Source organism: Papio anubis, chromosome 1 (genome assembly GCF_008728515.1).
Source record: "Papio anubis isolate 15944 chromosome 1, Panubis1.0, whole genome shotgun sequence".
Lineage (NCBI taxonomy): Eukaryota > Metazoa > Chordata > Mammalia > Primates > Cercopithecidae > Papio > Papio anubis.
Window position 1 is genome coordinate 165169185 of NC_044976.1, and position 18691 is coordinate 165187875.

General features: G+C 34.4%; 1 protein-coding gene across 2 annotated transcripts in view; it reads right to left on the reverse strand.

The window, feature by feature from the left end:
- The window catches only part of CFH (complement factor H), a 121845-nt gene that overhangs the window by 92999 nt on the left and 10155 nt on the right, over positions 1–18691 (reverse strand). For both annotated transcript variants that reach the window (XM_003893363.3, XM_017951092.1), the window contains exons 2-6: positions 7872–8057; positions 7066–7171; positions 5017–5093; positions 3383–3574; positions 1268–1438 (exon numbers count right to left, since the gene is read on the reverse strand). In XM_003893363.3, the coding sequence (XP_003893412.3) occupies positions 1268–1438; positions 3383–3574; positions 5017–5093; positions 7066–7171; positions 7872–8057 (732 nt within the window). The remainder of the gene's footprint in view (positions 1–1267; positions 1439–3382; positions 3575–5016; positions 5094–7065; positions 7172–7871; positions 8058–18691) is intronic.

The window sequence follows — 18691 nt, forward strand, 5'->3', positions numbered from 1 at the left end:
CATGTCTAAAACACCAAAAGCAACGGCAGCAAAAGCTAAAATTGACAAATGGGATCTAATTAAACTAAAGAGCTTCTGCACAGCAGAAGAAACTACCATCAGAGTGAACAGGCAACCTACAGAATGGGAGAACATTTTTGCAATCTACTCATCTGACAAAGGGCTAATATCCAGAACCTACAAAGAACTCAAACAAATTTACAAGAAAAAAACAAACAACCCCATCAAAAAGTGGGCAAAGGATATGAACAGACATTTCTCAAAAGAAAACATTCATACAGCCAACAGACATATGAAAAAATGCTCATCATCACTGGCCATCAGAGAAATGCAAATCAAAACCACAATGAGATACCATCTCACACCAGTTAGAATGGCGATCATTAAAAAGTCAGGAAACAACAGGTGCTGGAGAGGATGTGGAGAAATAGGAACACTTTTACACTGTTGGTGGGATTGTAAACTAGTTCAACCATTATGGAAAACAGTATGGCGATTCCTCAAGGATCTAGAACTAGATGTACCATATGACCCAGCCATCCCATTACTGGGGATATACCCAAAGGATTATAAATTATGCTGCTATAAAGACACATGCACACGTATGTTTATTGCAGCACTATTCACAATAGCAAAGACTTGGAATCAACCCAAATGTCCATCAGTGACAGATTGGATTAAGAAAATGTGGCACATATACACCATGGAATACTATGCAGCCATAAAAAAGGATGAGTTTGCGTCCTTTGTAGGGACATGGATGCAGCTGGAAACCATCATTCTCAGCAAACTATCACAAGAACAGAAAACCAAACACCGCATGTTCTCACTCATAGGTGGGAACTGAACAATGAGATCACTTGGACTCAGGAAGGGGAACATCACACACCGGGGCCTATCATGGGGAGGGGGGAGGGGGGAGGGATTGCATTGGGAGTTATACCTGATGTAAATGACGAGTTGATGGGTGCAGCAGACCAACATGGCACAAGTATACATATGTAACAAACCTGCACGTTATGCACATGTACCCTACAACTTAAAGTATAGTAATAATAAATAAAGTAAAAAAAAAAAAAAAAGAAAAATGGAAAAGAAAAAAAAAAAAAAATGAACCTTGAACACAGAAAATTCTATGTATTTTTAAAAATGGTTTATTTACATAAATTAGCACTTTATTTTTGATTAAAATAAGTGGCTTTATTAAAAGAATTAATTAAAATATGTGATAAATTTGTATAGATCCAGAAAATAAATGTAACATTACCTTCACATGAAGGCAACGGATGCCATCCAGATTCAGTGCATACAGAATCTCCTCTTTCACTGTATTCATAGCCCATGTTACATTTATATTGAAATCGTTCATTCTCCTTATAAATAATCTTCTGAGATATAGGAGATCCATGTATAACATCTGGGGATTTGCATGAAATTTCTAAATAGAAGGGATTAAATTCCAAAATGTTTATTGCAAATTAAAGGACTGTGACCAGGACATAATTATATGAAAACAGAAATGTTTCCATCAGGTAAATCAGTCAACCAAACAAAAGTTCTATTTTGACTTGACCACTTAATAAATGATTTATCTGAAGAAAGTTAAAATTCTGATTAAAATTATTCTTCTAATTTTATTTAGTTTCAGGACAAATTAGCCTTCTTGAAATAAATAGTGACCAGTAACATTCATCAAGTGTATATATAAAATTGACCATAAATACAGTTCTATTGTGATGTTTTCACTGAATGACCTGCAAAAAATAACACATCTTCAAATTATTGGTAAGACAGCAATTATCAACAGGACTCTTTGTCAAAGACATTGATTTAACTCAGTGTCATTATACCTCTGAAAAGTAACTGACCTGTTTTTGTGTCATCACTATTTAGCCAAGATTTCCTCAGGAAAAAAAAAAAAAAAAAAGGCCATCATCTTTTATACCCACTTGTCTCAAACATTTTTACCTTGGATTATGCCAATCATTAGTTTCCCAAACTCTGTTCTCCCACTTTCTAATCCATTTTCCTTGTGTGTAGCTTAATGACCTCTCAAGTAGACACATCGTAACTCCACTCGAAATCCTTCATTGATTCCCAATTCAGTCTGAATAAAAGGCGTGTTCTTCAGCATGATGCATGCAGCACTCTGTATTGGCCCACCTTCTATTTATCACTGACTCACTCCCTACTTGCATTCTACACTAAGGTGCCTAGGAACAATGGACAAGAATCAGTGGTGCTTCATGCTCCTTAAAACCTTACTGCCCTTCCACTTCCCTTTCCCTGAACTCTGGTATGCTTTTGCTCTCATTTTCATCTGCCAAATCTCATTTTTTTCTTTAAGACTTAATCGTAGGCATCAGCCATTCCAGGAAGGTTTCGCTAACCACAAGAATCTAGTTGTAAGGATGTAAATTCCGTCCATGTACTTCTAAAGTACATGATATTTGCTATGCTAAATAAAAATATTAGTTTTTAACATAAAGAACTATTGTTGTTAGAAAGAGTTCTTAAGAAGGAAATTCTTTTCTCTGTATCTAACTATAAGATAGAAAAGACTTTAAAAGTAAAAATAATTTAGAGATTTTAGATAATATTGAAATATAAATATAACAGAAACTTCTGCCAAACATTTATTGGTAAAATGAACTTGCACTATGGTACTACTAAACAAATCAACCACGATTTTTACCACAGCAGCCAAAATCATTGATTGGTCATGATGCACAAGTTGGCAGTAGTATGACTAAAAATATTCTGGCTTATGGTTTACTATAAAACTTCTTTTAAGAGGCAATGATTTATTTAGTGGATTCTGTTCATTTCAGCAACATTTATAGTAAACTTGCAGTACAAATATAAAACAGGTCTGCTTCCCAGAAGTGTTATTCAAAAATGAATGTCATTTTAATGTATCTCTGGAAATACATAATGAATCTATGGCTTTCAAAATTAAAAACAAATGTCTATTCCAGAGGTCTTACAACTTGCAGCAAAAATGCTTAGCATTCTCTTTCAGCCTAAGAGGCAACTACAATGGAGCTATGGTTAAAGCATGGACTCTGGTGTCAGATAACCTACATTTAAATCCTAACTTGACTCTTTATGCCATGATAATCCAGGGCATGTATTTAACTTCTTTGCACCAGTCTCCTCAATTATAAAATAAAAGTGATGAGTAAATAAATCATGGAATTTTTTTGAAAGGTAAAATGAAATGATGCATGCGAAGAACTTAGCTCAATTACAGGCAGATAGTAAGTGCTCAAATAAACATTAGCTATTGTTAATATTGCTGATACTCCTTAGAATGAACGATGTTTTAATGTATATTCACATTTGAAAAGCTAAAAATACTAAAAGAGTAAGTGTATCTTACCCACACACTTTGGTTTCTCTTTACTCCAAACACCATCTTCTGAACAATGCATTTCGTTATCTCCTTCAATCTTGTAGCCTGAGTTACATGCAAACCGTACTACTTGTCCAAAATAGTATTCCCGATCTGGTTCCATTGCACCACTGATAATTTTTCCATTCTCTGGTGGTTTCACTGGTAAACACTTCACAACTGAAGAAAATACATACAATGTTTTCTAACAGAATTTCAAAAGTTTATTGTGAAAAATATGTGTATGCATAAAATCATCCTCAGGATAAGATTGGAGGAATGTACTTAAATTATTTTTAGAAGCATTTGATATACCTGTTTGCTAGAGATACATGTTTCTAAGAAACAAGCAAATGGAATGTTTATTCCTGATTCTTTTCTATGGGAGTGGACAATGAAAATTACTACTTTCAATGCTAGCTTGTATTTTTGTAGTAACAAACAGTATTTTTAAATAATTAAGAAATATAAAGCTTGAGATAATTAAATACAACATTTTCATTTATGCCCCAGCATAATATAACACCGCATGCCTAAAAGATGTAAAAGCAAACGTTATGACATTAACTTCAATAGAGAAATCATCCTTAATTTTCCGTCCTCTTCGACTTCAGTGTTCAAAATAATTTGAGTACTTCTTTTGATTCTAATTAATATTTTCCAATTTCTCTAAGATTGTGGTCAAACTTTATCGTACTATCGAATGACTCAGGATGCCTGTTAAAATAAAAGTTTTAGGGATATCTTCCTGTATGCTCACGCCAAAGATACTGATTCAGTAGGGCATTTTTTAGTAACCAAAGATTTTAATTTTTAACAAGCATCCCAGGTGATTTCAATGTAGATGTTCTCTAGAACATTAATGTTCTTCCTCTCATCTTCATAGATGAAAAATATCTTCCATTCTTTTCTGTAGTTGACAGAATTTTTGAATGATTATCACACTTCTTCTGTATCTCTCTCCACTTACTACTTACTGTGGAATTAGGAAATACTACTCTGATTGATTTCTTTTATTTCCATAATGACTAGGGATTTGAATTATTAGCTCACAGCATGAAAACAGAATCTACGTTTTCTCATTTTCACTGTTTGCTTTATAGAACAGTAAGAAATAACAGAGCTCGCCCTTAGTTTATTCCTCTTTTCGGTAAAGGTAAGTTCACAGGCAACCTCCCTTGGTGGGAGGTCTCAGTCATGTTCTCCACTTCAGCTGTTACCATAGATCCCTGCATTTGGGTGGTTATTGGGTGAGTGCCTCTTCATTAATAAAGGTAAAATTCTGGTCTTCATTAGCATAGCTAATGAAGCATAGCTAATGATGCTTATATGCATTTCTAGCCATTAAAATCCAAAAGGAAATAAAAATGAGTTTTAGATTCTCTAATGTCTAATACTTCAATTATTAGATTAGATCAGGTTGCATTCATATTTGGCTTTTGAAACACCAAGAATGTAGTCATAAAAAGACTAGATTCCCATTCTACATTATATGAGAAACAAAAATAAATAAATAAAAATATTTAATTAGAGACTTTAAGATATTTCAATGTAAGACATTTTTTTAAATCTTAGATTATTTAAAGTATTTCAATATACTTGTAAATACATTTTATGTCTACCTTCACATATAGGAATATCATTGGTCCATCCATCTGTGTCACATTCACGGTAATTAATCTCACCTAGCAATTGATACCTGAAAACCCAAAAATAACAGTGTTGAGATAATGTGTGTTTATATGCAGTTTTAAATTCAATGCCATTCTGAGTGTTAAGAAACTCCATAATAAGGAAAATGAACAGCATATACATTTTCTTGTTTCTTGTCTTCCCTTCCTCCTTCTCTTCTTCCTTCACTTTCTTAGATTTCTTAAGTTTCTCTCTTTCTTAATCTCTATCTCCCTTTATCTTTCTCTCCTTGGTGCATGGACTGAAAATAATCATAACCTTTGGTTCATGACAAACTCATTACTGTTTCATACAAAGTGTTCTTATTTTTCATTGAATTATCTAATTAGTTAAATTCAATAATATAGTAAGCTCCATGAACTATCACAAAAACAAAAGATAAAAATATCATAGTAACCAACAGCTATGTTTCCCTCTCCTCCAGTCTTAGACCATATTTCTGTCCTCCATGATTCTGATATTTTCTAAACACCTTAGGCTTTCTACATAATTTAAGATAGTGCCAGCACAAAGTTGTTAGTGTGTGATTTACTTTCAGCACTTGCCTCCACCTCCGCATCTCTATCCTAGAGATTTTTTCCAGAGAATACCCAGTGAATCAAATCTGCTTATCTAATCCATCCAATGTTGAACTTAAGTAATTTTAATAACCCATGAAGCCTGCCTTTTGAATCTAAAAATGCTCTATATGAATATGAGCTCCCTGGGGCATGTGCAAAATGTGCAATCATTGCTAGAGGCTTCAGGTTTATACATTTTTATCTCCTTAGCCAAATCAAGTGCTGAACTTAAAGACAGGACACAAGTCTGTGATAAAAACAATATTTCAGAGGTGAGAAAGGTAGCAAATTAAAAAATTCAGCTCCAGGAAATTATAACATATTTGGTTATGTGTAATAAGATAAGCAGTAATGATTGCAGGGCTAAAAATGCATTTGAAAAACCTCCCTGAGGTAGTGACTAAGGAGAGAATAAATTCATAAGAAATAATACTTATTTGGCATCTACAATATCTCAAGGTCTCTTCTAAGGGATGCAGATGTGTGTCTTATTTATTTTCCCTACCAATCCATGAAGCACATGAAATGTGTCTGTTTTGTGGGAAAGGAAATGGTAGCGAAGAGATATTTTTTTAAATACCCATAAATGTTAAGTGGAAGAGTTTCGAAAGGCAGGCTTACTCCAGTGATTGAGTTTTAAGCTATTATATTTTATTGCTTCGAATTAAGGGAAAAAAAATGAGGAAAGAATGATGTTATTCCATTTGTAATATTTGGTTACATTTATATTTATGAAGTATAAGATTATAGTGATCTAATCCTAGTTTTCCCATATATAGACTTTTCTTCAAAATAATTTTTGATCTAGCAGGGAATAAGGGGGATAAAAGGACACTGAGACACTGAGGATACACAGTGATGATTTTGGCAATGAAAACCCAGCAGTTGGTTAGAAGGAACAGAGTCAATGATTCTGAAAGAGTAGTATTTTTAGTCCATGTGGTAAGAATAATTTGCAGACCTGGGACATTAAGTAACATTAGTTGTAAGTAAAACTTATAAGCAGGTAAAAGTCTTGCTTTCCTTAAATTTTATAAAATCTGTCAAAACAGTTATCATACAATATAAATTGGTTTCAATTCCTATTGTTCCTGTCACATTGAACTCCCATGATACTCTGCACAAAATAGAATGTCATGAAGACTTGTTGGGTGAATACTTATATATGTGCATACTGTTTTCCCACTCTCCTATAATTATACTCTACCAGAGAGGTTATACTTCATTTAAATTTTTCAGTGTTAAGGAGAAAATATGTTATCCAGATTTAATTATTTTCATCATAGTTAAATTTTCAGGTACTTGCATGTTACATTTTAAAATGTCCATAGAAAAATATAATAACCTTAAAATATATAAACTAGTACAGTTCCTATTTACTATCTTAATTATAAACCTCTTTTTGTATGGACTACATACCCCTCATTACATGTATACACAGCTTTTACACCATATTCAAACACATTTCCTCCTATGAGGCTAAAATAACCAAAGGGAGTATCTCCAGGATGTCCACAGGGCCTTTCTAAAATGAAAACAAAAAAAGTTATAAATTAGTATGTAATAACAAGGAATATATTTTATGTAGGAGTGGGGGTACAAGTATATTTGATATTATATAAGAAGACAGATTGAATACAAGGAAAATTAAATATAGTAGAGCTATTATTTCATAATTGAACTTAAACTATATGCTTGCTTTTTTAATTTTGGAGGAAGACCACCCCTTTTTGAAAATGACGATGTATTGGCTGGGCACAGTGGCTCACACCTGTAATCCCAGCACCTTGGGAGGTCAAGGTGAGTGGATCACGAAGCCAGGAGTTCGAGATCAGCCTGTCCAGCATAGTGAAACCCCATCTCTACTAAAAATACAAAAATTAGCCAGGTGTGATGGCACGTGCCAATAGTCCTAGCTACTCGGGATGTTGAGGCAGGAGAATTGCTTGAACCAGGGAGGCAGAGGTTGCAGTGAGCCGAGATAGCGCCACTGCACTCCAGCCTGGCAATAGAGGGAGACTCCATCTCAAAATTGCACCACTGCACTCCAGCCTAAGTGACAGAGCCAGACTCCATCTCAAAAAAAAAAAAAGATGTATGATGTATTATTTTGTATTTGAGCAGCAACAGTGATATAATTCAGCCATAATTGCTATAATATTAAATCTTAAGTATTTTTACAACCAAAAGTTTTCATAAATTTCACAAATGTATGAAGTACTTACTCTGACATTTCTTTAATGGATTAAGAGCAACCCATTCTCCCTTCCTGCATACCATTACTATATTTCCAAGAGATCTATACCCAGGGCGGCATTTATAGATAGCCTCAGTGCCTTCTGGATATGTATGGTCAGGCCAAGAACCTGTCAGAATTTCTGTATTTTTTCTTGGAGGAAGTTCCTTGCAATCTAAAAAAAAAAATAAAAACAAAATAAGTGCATAAAGCATCTATTTAAATGTACAGTATGTTTGGGTAATTGTTGCTTTTAAAAATGTCTAAACAGTTACAGACCTACCTAAATTTCCCTCTCTCTCTCCTACTCCCATATCTGTGGAGTAAACATACATTTCATGCATGTACTGTAAGTATACCTTTCACCTTATAAAATTTATATCTACATAATTTTATAAGAATGTTCACTGTGGAAGAATACCTAAAAAACTTTGCAAAGCAATAGATATATTTTGTTATACTACTCTTAATTGCTGGAGAGCATTCTACTATTCTTCCATTAATTTGGGAAATATTTATTGAGCACTATCGTAAGTTGTAAAGCAAAAACAATGAAGAAACAAGTTATCTGTTCTCAAAGCATTTCCATTCTAGTAGGGAAGCCAGTTATTTAATAAGTAGTCAAAGAGATGTAAAATATGAATTACAGGTAGAAAAATTCTATTTACAAAAATGAAGCATGATAAGTTAATACAAAATTATATGAGCACTCCAAATAAGATAGAATAGGATGGAAAAGAACAACGTTTCTACTCCAGATTGGAACAACAACAAATTGTGTGTGCATGTGTACACTCAAAGTAAGTTGTGGGAGCAAAGAGGATTAAATGAACAAAATCCAAGTAGGAAGAACCTGTTTCAAGTAAATATACGGTCTCTGGCCATTTTTTACCTGGTTATGTTTGTCAACTCTGGATATGGATTGAAGATCCTTCCTCTGAATGGAAGAATGATAATGAGGTAAGAAAGAACCGAACATAAGGAGGTTATATCTAGCATGAAAAATTCTGAAACTTTGCCAAATCAGGTTGCTTTGCTACAGTCTAGGTAGCTTCTTACAAGAAGACTGACTTTCCCATTGTCTCATAGAAAAAAAGTCTCAATAAGAAAAGGGATCTGACTCAAATACACAGCTAGCATTCTCATCAAAATATGCCATATTTGAAAGTCACTCTGGGTGATATTTAAGAGTAGTTGTCAAAACAGCAGAAAAGCTGTATACATATATGTATTTATGTATATACATACATATATACACATGTATTATTTATATACAATAAAAGCTCTTTATATATATGTTTGCTTTTCTGCTGTTTCATATATATATGAGCATTTAAGATTATATATATAAGAGCAGACGTCAAAACAGCAGAAAAGCAAACATATATAAACAACTATTATATATATATCATATGCTCACATACATAATATATATGTGTTGGCTTCTTCTATCTCAAAAGTCTAATATATATACACACACACATATAGTATAATATATACATATTTATATATATATATATGTATATGCTCTGTGTGTGTGTGTGTGTGTGTGTGTGTGTTCGTCTTTTGGGATAGAAGAAACCAACCAGACTCTAGATTTTAAAAACCCAAGAACGTTTAATCTTTGAGACTTTAGAAACCAGAAGTGGAACTGACTCAAACTAAAGGTGTTACCCAGGTCCCTCTGAGTTAAATTTTTGAGTGGCTCAAGAAAGAGCAAATAATCTTGTTGGTGAGAGTAAGTTACATAAACTTTGCTCATTACATATTTTTGTTTAAAAAGATACATAAAGAAGCAAAACAGCTGTGAACGAAAAAGAGAAAATAAATATTCAGTAGAACTAGACATTCAGATTCAGATGTTAGAATTAGTGTTAAGGTCTTTATAACAGCTATTTTAGGGACATTAAAGGAACTATAGAAAGTAGATGTAAATTTTAAGAAGATATTCAAAATAAAATTGACTCATAATAAATCGGTGTTATCTTGAAATTGCATAAAAAATCAGAAATAACAACTTGTCAGATGGTGTTAAGAATCAAATGGACATAGCACAATACAAACTTGTTAAACTTAGAGGAAGTTTAATGTAAAAATATCCAAACTGAAGTATGGAAAGACAAAAGTGTATAAACAACAACAAACAAAACAGAGTACAAAAAAATATGTGGTGTAAAGTTATAAAACATGTGTAATTGGAATTCTAACAACACAGAAGAGAATGAACATAGGCAATATTTGAAGAAACAATAGCTCAAAGGTTTCCAAAATTGATGAAAGAAATCAACTCACAAAATCAAAATTTCAACAAACCCCCAAAATCCTATATACCAAGAAAACCTATACTGATACTCTGCTGAAAACCAAAGATAAAGGCAAAATCTTAAAAGCAGATTGTATTAGTCCATCTTTGCACTGTTATAAAGAAATACCCAAGACTGGGTAATTTATAAATAAAAGAGATATAATTGACTCACAGTTTCACATGGCTGGGGAGGCCTCAGGAAACTTACAATCATGGTGGAAGGGGAAGCAAGGACCGGACCTCTTCACATGGGGTGGTGGGAGAGAGAAGTGCAAACAGGGGAAATGCCAGGTGTTTATAAAACCATCAAACCTCATGAGAACTCACTCACTATCATGAGAACAGCATGGGAGAAACTGTCCCGTGATCCAATCACCTCTCACTGGATCCCTTCCTCAACACATGGGGATTATCGGGATTACAATTTAAGATGAGATTTGGGTGGGGACACAGAGCCTAACCATATAATTCTGCCCCTTGCCTTTTCCAAATCTCATGCCCTCACATTTCAAAACACAATCATGCCTTCCTAACAGTCCCCCAAACTCTTAACTCACTACAGAATTAACCCAAAAGTCCATGTCCAAAGTCTCATCTGAGACAAGGCAAGTCCCTTCCACATATGAGCTTGTAAAATCAAAAGCAAATTAGTCATTTTCAAGATACAATGGGAGTACAGGCATTGGGTAAATGCTCCCATCCCAGATGGGATGAACTGGCTAAAACAAAGGGGCCAAAGCCTCCATGAAAGTTGGAAATCCAATAGGGAAGTCATTAAACCTTAAAGTTCCAAAACAGTCTCCTTTGATTCCATGTCTCACATTCAGGTCACACTGATGCAAGAGGTGAGCTCCCACAGCCTTGGGCAGACCTTTCCCGATGGTTTTGCAGGGTATGGCCCCCTTTCTGGCTGCTTTCACTGCTGGCATTGAGTCTCTGTGGCTTTTCTAGGCACATGGTGCAACCTGTCAGTGGATCTACCATTCTGGGGTCTGGAGGATCGGTGGCCCTCTTCTCACAGCTCTATTAGGTAGTGCCCCAGTGGGACCTCTGTGTGGGGGCTCCAGTCCTACATTCTCCCTGCTCATTGCGCTAGCAGAGGTTCTCCATAAGGCCTCCTCCCTTTCAACACACCTCTGCTTGGACATCTAAGCATTTCTACACATTCTCTGAATCTAGGTGGAAGTTTTGCATTCTGTGTACCCACAGGACCAACACCATGTGGAAGCTGCCAAGGCTTAGGACTTTCATCCTCTGAAGCAATGGCCCAAGCTGTATGTTGTCCCATTTTAGACATGGCTGCAACTGGAGCAGCTAGGATACAAGCCACCAAGTCCTGAGACTGCACACAGCAGTGGGGCCCAGGCCTGCAAAACCATTTTTCTTTCCTAGGCATCTGGGCCTGTGATGGGAGAAGCTGCCTTAAAGATCACTAACATTCCCTGGAGACATTTTTCCTTTGTCATGGTGATTAACATTTGACTCCTCATTCCTTACACAGATTTTTCCAGTGGGCTTGCATTTCTCCCAAGAAAATTGAGGTTTCATTTCTATTGCATCATCAGGCTGCACATTTTCCAAACTTTTATGCTCTGCTTCCCTTTTAAACATAAGTTCCAATTTCAGATCAACTTTCTCAATGTTCAAAGTTCCACAGATCTCTAGGGAAGGGGCAAAATGTTGCCAATCTCTTTGCTAAATGATCTTCACTCCAGCTCCCAATAAGTTCCTTGTCCCCATCTGAGACCACCTCAGCCTGGACTTCATATTCCAGATCACTATCAGCATTTTGGTCTAAAGCATTCAACAAGTCTCTAGGAAGTTCCAAGCTTTCCCACATCTTCCTGTCTTCTTTTGAGACCTCCAAACTGTTCCAACCTCTGGCCATTACCCAGTTCCAAAGTCACTTCCACATTTTGAGGTATCTTTATAATAGTGCCCTACTACTTCAGTACCAATTGACTGTATTAGTCCATTTTACACTGCTATAAAGAATTACCTGAGACTGGGTAGTTCATTAAAAAAAGAAGTTTAATTGACTCACACTTTCACATGGTTGGGGAGGCTTCAGAAAACTTATAATCATGGTGGAAGGTGAAGAAGAAGAGAGGACTTTCTTCACATTGTAGCAGGAGAGAGAAGTGCAAGTTGGGGAAATGCCAGATGCTTGAACCATTAAATATCATAAGAACTCACTCACTATCATGAGAACAGCATGGGGCAAACAATCCCCATGATCCAGTCACCTCCCACTGAGTTCTTCCCTTGACATGTGGTGATTATGGAGATTATAATTTAAGATGAGATTTGGGTGGGGACACAGAGCCAAACCATATCACAGACAGAGGAAACATTTTTTTTTTTTTTCAGGAGAATAGTAAAAATAACAGTCAAGTCTGTGGAAGTAAATACTGAAGTCTGAATATATATGTCTTCGCATCACTAAAGTGTTGAAAATTAAAAGTCAGCAGAGAACTCTATAAATGGTGAAAATATACTTCAAAAATGAAAGAGCATGCAAACACATTCTTAAGCAAACAAAAGCAGAAAGAATTCAACAAGAGCAGACTCAGCTATATAAAAATACTGAAAAAGTTATCTGGGCTGAAGGAAACTGATCTAAAATATAAGCAAAGAAAAACAAAAAGGAATAAGCAGAACTGAATAAAATAAATAGATGAGTAAATAAAAAAGGTATTGAAACATGATAAACATGCTATGTATATTTTACTCAAATGAAAAATAACCTAGACTGTTTAAATCAATAATGACCATGTTTAATAGTGTTTTTAATAAATTCAGGAGTATAATATGAAACAATAATAGCAAAAGTGTCAGGAAAAGGTAAAGCAAATAAAAGTGTTGTGATATTTTCCCCATAGTCTTGATGTGGTAAAAATATTAATTTAGGATAAACTGTAATAATTTAGGTATGTTTTGTTGTAATTGCTAGATTAGCCACTAAACCAAAAATATTGAGATGCATAAAATAACTAGTATACATGATGTAATGAGATAGTCAAGATTATTTGATTAAAATGAGAGAAGGCAGGAAAAGAAAAAAGAAAAAATGAGGCAAAAATAAATAGCAAGATGCTAGACTTAAACTGAACTGTATCAGTAATTACATTAAATGTAAATGGATTCATCACCACATTTAATATGCAAAGATTGTCTGACTGGATAAAAGCATAAAAGAAAACTCAAATATATGATGATTACTTTTAATAAAATTGTACATACAAACTGAGAGTAAATGATAAAAACCAACATGCTAGAAAAGTATCAACTAAAGTCAGAACGATATTAATGTATTAATATCAAGCAAATTATAAATAAGTTAGAAAGTATTACTAGATAAAAAGAGAGTCATTTCATATTAATAAAAGGGCTACTTTAACAGAAAGATATAATAATTCTAAATGTGTTTGAACAATGTTTACTGGAGCTGGCTCATACTGACTCATAGGAGTCAATTATACACATCGTTTGCTAAAATAATGTTCACTGATGACACGCTGGTAACTTGAAATTGACCATATTGTGAGAATTTACACATGAATCTCAGCAAATTTTACAAATCTTGGTTGTTTCCTTTCCTTTCAAAAAATAGTTGGTTGTTTTACATTTACCAGCATGCCTCTTTGCATAAAACTATTAATATATCTTCAGAATATAACAGAAATAAAAGAAGTAAGCAATCTACTATCATAGTTTGAGATTTAAGCACACTGTTTCCAATATCCAATAGACAAAGAAATAGAAAAATAAGGATATACAAGATATGAGCAACATTATTAACCAAATTAAGCTTTTTTATATTAATAAAACACTGCCTTCAACAATTGTAAGGTGCATATTCATTCCAAGCAAATCTCTACCAATTTCAAAAAATTAAAATCACTCTAAGTATACTCCCTGACCACTGGACATTACTAATAGAAAATAACTGGAAAAGTCACAAAATTTTTGAAGTTAAGCAACGCTGTTTTTGTTGTTGTTGCTGTTTTTTTTTTTTTTTTTTTTTTTTTTGAGATGGAGTCCCGCTCTGTCCCCCAGGCTGGAGTGCAGTGGCCCAATCTCGGCTCACTGCAACCTCCGCTCCTGGGTTCACACCATTCTCCTGCCTCAACCTCCCAAGTAACTGGGACTACAGGGGCCCACCACCACGCCCGACTATTTGTGTGTGTGTGTGCGCGCTTTTTTACTAGAGACAGGGTTTCACCATGTTAGCCAAGATGGTCTAGATCTCCTCACCTCGTGATCCACCCGCCTCGGCCTCCCAAAGTGCTGGGATTACAGGCGTGCGCTACGGCGCCCGGGAAGCAACACTTATAAATAACTCACGAGTAAAAGAAAAAATACAACATAAATTAGAATATGATTTGAAATAAACAGTAATGGAAATATATGTTAAAATTTGTGGGCTGATGCTGAAGCAGTGATTAGAGAGAAAAATATATATAACCTGAATGAATTAGAAATAAAAAAACTGTTGGAAATCAATTATCCAAATTTCTAATTCAAGAAACTAGTAAAACATTAAATTAAATCTAAAGAAAATAGAGGACTGCACATAATAGTGATGATCACATAAATCACCCTCCAAGTTCAAGGTGACGACTAAAGTATTTAAGGATACCCAATTCTGTTGTTACCCAGCATGGATGAGATCTATACTGGCATCAACTTTCATCCTTCTTCAGCAAAATTATCTTATGGAATGGTTAAGATATCAGAAGCTGAGTTTGAGTACCTGAAATCTCCATCAAGCTGTTCTTGTGCATACTGCCTTTATCTTTATTCTATATTTTCCTTGAAGCCGAGTAACGTTGACAATGGGTAAGTCTATTGTACTGTGTAACCTTGGACAATCTCAAATTGACTCACTCTGGCAATCTTGCAATTAAAACCCACGGGAGCCGGGTACGATGGCTCACGCCTCTATTCCCAGCACTTTGGGAGGCTGAGACGGGCGGATTGCCTGAGGTCAGGAGTTCGAGACCAGCCTGACAACCATGGTGAAACCCGTCTCTACTAAAAATACAAAATTAGCCAGCTGTTTTGGCACATGCCTGTAATCCCAGCTACGTGGGGGCCTGAGGCAGGAGAATCTCTTGAACCTGAGAGGCGGAGATTGCAGTAAGCCAAGATCGCGCCATCCCACTCCAGCCTGGGCAACAAGAAGGAAGCTCTGTCTCAAAATAATAATAATAATAACAACAATAATAAATAAAAAATAAAACCCACTGGAAATGAAATGGAATAAATTTGAATCCTTACTTTATTTGTAAGCATGCACAGACACATGCACACAAATGCCAGGTAGATTAAAGAATTAGGTTTAAACAAATTTAAAATACATGTATGTTTCATTCTTTTACATTTTTTAAATTATCTGGTATATTTGATGCTGTGTCATTTTTAACTTACTATTATCTTAGTGCCATCTATCTATAATCATATTTATTTTATAAATATATTTATTAAAAAGTATGAGTAAATATCAAAAATGTAAGGCTTAATGCATAAAGCAATTTGCAAACAGAACATATACACATTACAACATTTTTTAATTAAAAACTATATTTGTGAAAAAATTAAACATACAAAATTTAAAGAAAATTTAGCTGAAAAATTATTCTTAACACAAACACACTTCTTGCAGTAACAAAAACACTAAACACTAACTAAAGAAAAATGTTAGAGTAGAATAGATCATTTACTTAAGAACAGGCATTTTTAAAAGAGATAAAAATTAAAAGAAAATTATTTTTTAACCAATTTTAATGACAAAAATGTAAAGGAGATGATATTCAATTTTGCTGGAAAATTAGGTAATATAAATATTATTATTAAATAAAACTGAAGTATAAATGACTATTACCTCACTAAAAAGCAACTTAGCAATAAAGAATCTTAAAAATACTCATATATTAGTTGATAAAGAATTTCAATTTTTTAAAAGTAACAAATAATAATTAAAGATTTTGTGAAATATTTAGGTACAGAGTATTTATTCCAGCATTTTTAATAACAGATATAATTAGAATATTTATGAAAATTGTCAAATTATGCTACACCCATCTGAATTAAAAACTGTGGTTTGGGTAATATTTAATTATGTGCATAAAATTTACAATAGTAAGAAGGAAAGGTAGTATATATTTTCTGTTATAGTAAGATACATTAGGTCAGGGGCCAGAAAACTAAACTGTGGGCCAAATTCAATCGCTGCTTGTTTTGTAAATAAAATTTTAGTAGAACATAGCTATGTTCATGCATTTATATGTTGTCTATGACTCCTTTTATGTTACAATAGAAGAGCTGAGTAGCGAGATATTATGACACATAAAGTCTAAAATATTTATTGCCTGGCTATTTCACAAAAAGTTTGAGTGCCTTGAGATGCATTATTTCAGATTAATCTTATCACTTAGGACATCTTCACAATAAAACCAGGTGGCCGGCCATGGTGGCTCACACCTATAATCCCAACATTTTGGGAGGCTGAGGTGGGAGAATCCCTTGAGCCCAGGAGTTTGAGACAAGCCTGAGCAATATAGCAAGATCCCATCTCTACAAAAAATTAAAGGAACAAATTAGTTAGGCATGGTGGCACACACTTGTTGTTTCAGCTCTGCGAGAGGCTGGGACAGGAGGGTCTCTTGAGCTCAGGAGTTTAAGGATGTGTGTGAGCTATGATCATGTCACTGCACTCCAACCTGAGAGACAGGGTTAGACCCTGTCACAAAAGGGGAAATAAAAACAGGAAAACATATTTTTTGAAATAAATACTTTCATAGAGGCATTTAGAAAGTTGACAAGACAGTAAAGAATTGCCATAACAAATCTTCATATAATCAGAACCCAGAGAGGAAAACAAGCAGCCAAATTTTTTCTGCAATGACGGCATTCACCATTTGGGGAAGATAAGAGCTTGCTTTTTGATAGCCGTGTTAGGCTAAAGCAACAAAATTCAAAGGTAGAAAGCTAAACGAATTCACCCACAGGATAAAGGAAAACTGGAAGTAAACCACGCTCTTCTTACAGGAAACCAGCCTTGAATTGCCTAGAGGACCAAGGAATTTCAAAACACAAACTTGGCTTAAGGTAGTCTTACACTGAAAGTTCTCCTAGCCACCCAGAGAAGATAAGTTGCAACTTTAATATGAGGAAGATTGTTTTCTTAAGTACCAAATTATTATTACAAATGTCAAAGACATTATAGGGGAAAAAGCACCTTGCTACTGTAAACTTCATAAGGAACAAAATAGATATTTGATATTGGAACAAATGTATATGGACTATAATCAACAATACTAATTCTGTTGTTTAAAGGTAGGAGAAAAGATTGACTAATGATATCTGAGGAAAGAAATTATAACAAAGTAGTACCAGATTTTAAAAAGAACCAAATATAATTTCTAAAAATGAAAAAATACCCGTTTTAATCATCAATGGACAGCTTAAAAGCAGATAACAGAGTTGTAAAAAGAATTCATGGATAGGAGGGCAGGTCGAAAGAAATAATACAGAATGCAACATGAAGACACAAATATGTGGAAAATACTCAAGATGAGCTAAGAGTCAATGAGGATAGAAAAGCCACAGCAATGTTGGAAGATAATTTTAAAAAATGAATGGACCATACCAATTAATAAATTCAAGAATTAAAAAATTCCAATCAGTAAAAAAAAATGCACCTATATGCATCATAAGGAATATTTAGAAAACCAAAGAGAAAATATCTTAACCTTGTTAGAGAAAAATATTAGTTTAAAAGCAGTAATGGTAGATTCACAAGGACTTCTCAATGGCAATAGCAGAAGCCAGAAGATATAAATGACTTCCATTTGCAGGAAGAAATAGCTATCTATATAGAATTCTATGTACAGAAATAATTTTTCTAGAATACAGTTTTTGATTCATAGCATTTATTTTATTTTATTTTTTTTGACAAGATCTCTATTGCCCATGCTGGAGTGGAGTGGCGTGATCTTAGCTCACTGAGGCACTGACCTCTTGGGCTCAAGTGGTCCCTGCCTCAGCCCCCCAAGGAGCTGTGACTACAGTCACAAACCACCTCTTCCGGCCAATTTTTGTATTTTTTGCAGAGACAAGGTTTTGCCATTTTGCCCAGGCAGTTCTCAAACTCCTGGGCTCAAGCAATCCACCCACCGTGGCCTCCCAAAATGCTGGGATTACAGAAGTGAGCCACCGTGCCTGGGCTGATTAATACAATTTGAGATAATCTGCCAATATAAATACACACTAAGGAGAGAAAAAAGGATATATTTCAGAAAACTGAAACCGATCCTAAATATAAGGTCTTAGGATGAAAGAAGAAATGGAAAACAAAGAAAATGGTAAATGTTCAAGTAAATATAAATGAATACTAACTATAAAACAATACAAATATTACCTTATATGGTTTTAAATACAAACATATATGTGTGCACACCCATATACATAAAACACATGACAATAGTGTGTAAAGTGTG